This window comes from Cynara cardunculus, unplaced genomic scaffold, assembly GCF_001531365.2.
Source record: "Cynara cardunculus var. scolymus isolate 2C unplaced genomic scaffold, CcrdV1 Un_Scaffold_1684, whole genome shotgun sequence".
In the NCBI taxonomy this organism is placed as follows: domain Eukaryota; kingdom Viridiplantae; phylum Streptophyta; class Magnoliopsida; order Asterales; family Asteraceae; genus Cynara; species Cynara cardunculus.
In genome coordinates, this window is record NW_020200838.1 from 49,324 (window position 1) to 50,454 (window position 1,131).

At 42.3% G+C, this 1,131-nt stretch overlaps 1 protein-coding gene across 1 annotated transcript; it reads right to left on the reverse strand.

Moving 5' to 3' along the window:
- Positions 1-218: 218 nt before the first annotated feature.
- LOC112502636 lies at positions 219-1,103 on the reverse strand. The gene has a single exon (XM_025106591.1). The coding sequence runs from the start codon at positions 1,101-1,103 to the stop codon at positions 219-221; it is 885 nt and encodes a 294-aa protein (XP_024962359.1).
- Positions 1,104-1,131: the final 28 nt, after the last annotated feature.

Sequence of the window (1,131 nt, forward strand, 5' to 3'; positions counted from 1 at the left end):
TTGGTTAAACTTAAAGTGCAGTTCTTAATTACGTCCCCAAACTTTATTTCTTGGCCCTTGGCAAATTCGATAGTGTAAGCATCGTTTAACTTCCTCGATTTCATATTTATCAACGGCCTAAATTCTAGGGAAASAAAACTTCTATCTGCTCCAGAGTCAAATATTACTGAGGCATAGATGTTGTTTAAAAGAAACATACCTTCCACAACATTAGGGTCTTAACGTGCCTCTTCGGCTCCTATTGCAAATGCCCTTCCCCGAGCCTGGCCTCCTTGATTTCCCTGACTGGTTTGCCTTTCCTGGTTCCCGGCATTGTTGATGCTCGATCCTCTAATCATCCTTGGGCACTTATTCCTGAAGTGATCCTGACTTCCACACTCATAGCATGCCCTTATTCYATCCTTGATTTCCTTTTCCTCTCTACTGAACTTGGCAATATGACCCAACCGATTACATTTGCCACATGTGGGACAGGCCCCTACATGGTAATAATTACATTTGCTGTATTTCAGAAGTGGCCGACTATACAGCTTTAGTTCCTGAGCCTTTACTCCAAAATTCTTCACCACTCTTTGGTTCTTGCCTAAATTGTTGTTGGTCCTTTTCCACGATTGCTCCTCTAGTTTCTTCTTTCCACCAAATTTGTTTTGCTTTAAAATCCCTGATCTAACTGCATCATTTGTCAGACGGTTTGCCAAAACCACCGCGTTTTGTATAGTGGTTGGGTTTGCCGACGTGACCATCCCTCGGATTTCAGGTGCCAATCCCCAAATATACCGATCAATTCGTTTCTCCTCTGGAGTGACCATATGAGGTACTAACTTKGCAAGCTCATGAAAACGAGCTGTGTATTTGTCTATCTCTATTCCAATCATGGTGTGATTCCAGAATTCGACTTCCAATTTCTGAATTTCTCTCTTAGAACAATACTCTTCGATAAGCAACTTTTTGAGTTCTTCCCATGTTAATTCATAGGCAGCTTGGCGACCACGGGTTTGAACTTGTATGTTCCACCAAGTTAGGGCTCTTCCCTGAAGTTGGCATGTTGCATACTCCACCTTACAGTCTTCGGAACACTTGCTAATATGGAGTACCGACTCCATGCTCTCAATCCATGATAATAATCCAATT